Below are 2,066 nucleotides of genomic sequence, written 5' to 3'. Positions count from 1 at the left end.
ATATATATACACACACACATATATATATATATATATATATATGCTATTTACCTCTTTCATTTGTTATAAGATTTTGAATAATAACATCAGTCATGTTCTCTCTGTATGCGTATCGATCCTTGTATAAACCATGAATTGTGGACAGTGATACTTGGTAGAACCGTATGTTTCCTTCTTCACTTCCAGTAACCTAGAAGGCAACAGAAGGAAAACGAAGATAAACCAACATTTGTGGAAGATGACAATAAAAGACACTAATTTTCACAAGTCAGCGTGGCATAAATACAAAAAAAAAAAATAATAATAAATAACAGAAAAACAAAATTAAAAAGAGAGAAAAAATTGCTATAAAGATTGTGCTGGTTATTTGTTATTTGTTCCATAAAGAACAAGAAGAGGCTGCTATGGGGTCATAAATTTTTGAACCTCTTCAAACTATTTTGAAGTGAGCTTGTGAGATGGGAGATACAGCTATATTAGAAGGAGAGGCCTGATTCATTCCCATTATGTCTTTTTACCTTTTTTATTCTTGGGTGTGACACTAGGAACAACGGGCTAAGATACTGGAACCAAAAGTTCTGGTATTGCTAGATAAGAAAGCTTATTCCAAAAGATCCAATTCATTCTGGCATCAAGATTAGTTTACCTCCTTAGCTGAGAGGTAGAACAAGGGAGGTAATCATTTCTTTATAATATTTCGCAAGATTAGCAGTTTGAATTTGAATTTAAGGAATAAAGAAGGAGGGGTACAGAATATGCATTTCTAATTAATTTTCATTTTTTTATTTTTTATTTTTTAATTTTTTACTTATGAAATTTCTAGTCTTAAGTAATCATGTATAGTCCCATTTTATTCATTTTAGAGAACATTATGGCCACAGTCCAATAGCTGAAACAAGTGAAATAAAATAAAAATATTGCTGTTGTTTGTACCCAGGTCAACTGTAATTGAGCAGATTTATGAGCAAAAGCATTTCAGCCTTTTATTCACATTTAAGGTGTCCAGCATAGAATTATCCAATGCACTCTTTTTTCCATCGATAAAATGAAATGTGGCTTCAATGAAATTTGGCTGCTATTTCCAGCAAACCAAGCAACCATATACGAGCCCACAAGCCCACTCATTGATCAGTGTTAGTATGTGTTGTTGCTGTTAATTAAACCTAGGTCCAACCTGGCTGAGCTGACCTATGAACAAAGCCCTTCCAGTTGTGACCACCTCATCTTTTATTCAGAAATAGTGTATCTATTTGGGGGTGGGGGCTAGATTCTTGATGTGAACTTGTACACTGAAACATTTTGTTGTATCTTGGGAGGGTCATTATGCCAATAATAAACACACGCACTGGTTCTGTTTCATTTCTTTATATTTTACTTGTCAACTGCTTAATTATTTAATCATTTAATAAATCATCTTATTCATAACACAGTCAATCAATCAGGTTAATCAAAGTCTTTTTGCTGATATTTCTCCACTCATCAATGGCATGCCCTCTCTACTTCTGGTTATTCGATGTATCGTTTATTTCTATAAAGAAGCAAGAGTGTACTTGGAGGGAAATTTGGCTGTTATTTCTCGCAAGTCAAGCACTCACGTAAAAGTGCCTTCATTAGCTTGTGTCAGTATATATTGTACACCTGCATGTAAAGTGGTCAACCTGTGTCTTTAACACACCTCCAATCAGTGTGGAATATTTCACAAGCTATTTCACAATCAAGTCTATATGAAATGATTAACAAAAAAAAAAGACATTTTTTTTTTTCAATTTTTTCTTTCTCAGGTGTTTTAAAGAAATTATAGTCATAACAATAAATTTTCTTTCAACAATCTAAAATCGATTTCCACAAATTCATGCAAATTCTATATCAGCAAGAAAAAGTAATTTTTTTGAATAAATAAAATTAAATAAAATTGAAGAAAAAAAAGGAAAAAGTAGAAAAAAGAATGACATCAAGAATAATTAAATTGTCTCTGTTCTGAGTGAAACAGGATTTCAAGAAATATTTTAAAACCAAATGATGTCTTGTATTAATTCTCATCGCCTACAACAAGTCTGCTATGCAAA

General features: G+C 32.0%; 1 protein-coding gene across 1 annotated transcript in view; it reads right to left on the bottom strand.

Annotated features, from left to right (window-relative positions):
• The window catches only part of LOC106871393 (intraflagellar transport protein 122 homolog), a 264,510-nt gene that overhangs the window by 176,448 nt on the left and 85,996 nt on the right, over positions 1-2,066 (bottom strand). The window contains exon 9 of the mRNA XM_052966749.1: positions 52-190. Coding sequence (XP_052822709.1) covers positions 52-190 — 139 coding nt within the window. The remainder of the gene's footprint in view (positions 1-51; positions 191-2,066) is intronic.

Source organism: Octopus bimaculoides, chromosome 3, assembly GCF_001194135.2.
Source record: "Octopus bimaculoides isolate UCB-OBI-ISO-001 chromosome 3, ASM119413v2, whole genome shotgun sequence".
NCBI lineage: Eukaryota > Metazoa > Mollusca > Cephalopoda > Octopoda > Octopodidae > Octopus > Octopus bimaculoides.
Note: the sequence above shows the minus strand (reverse complement) of the source record. Positions and strands in the feature narration are given on the sequence as shown.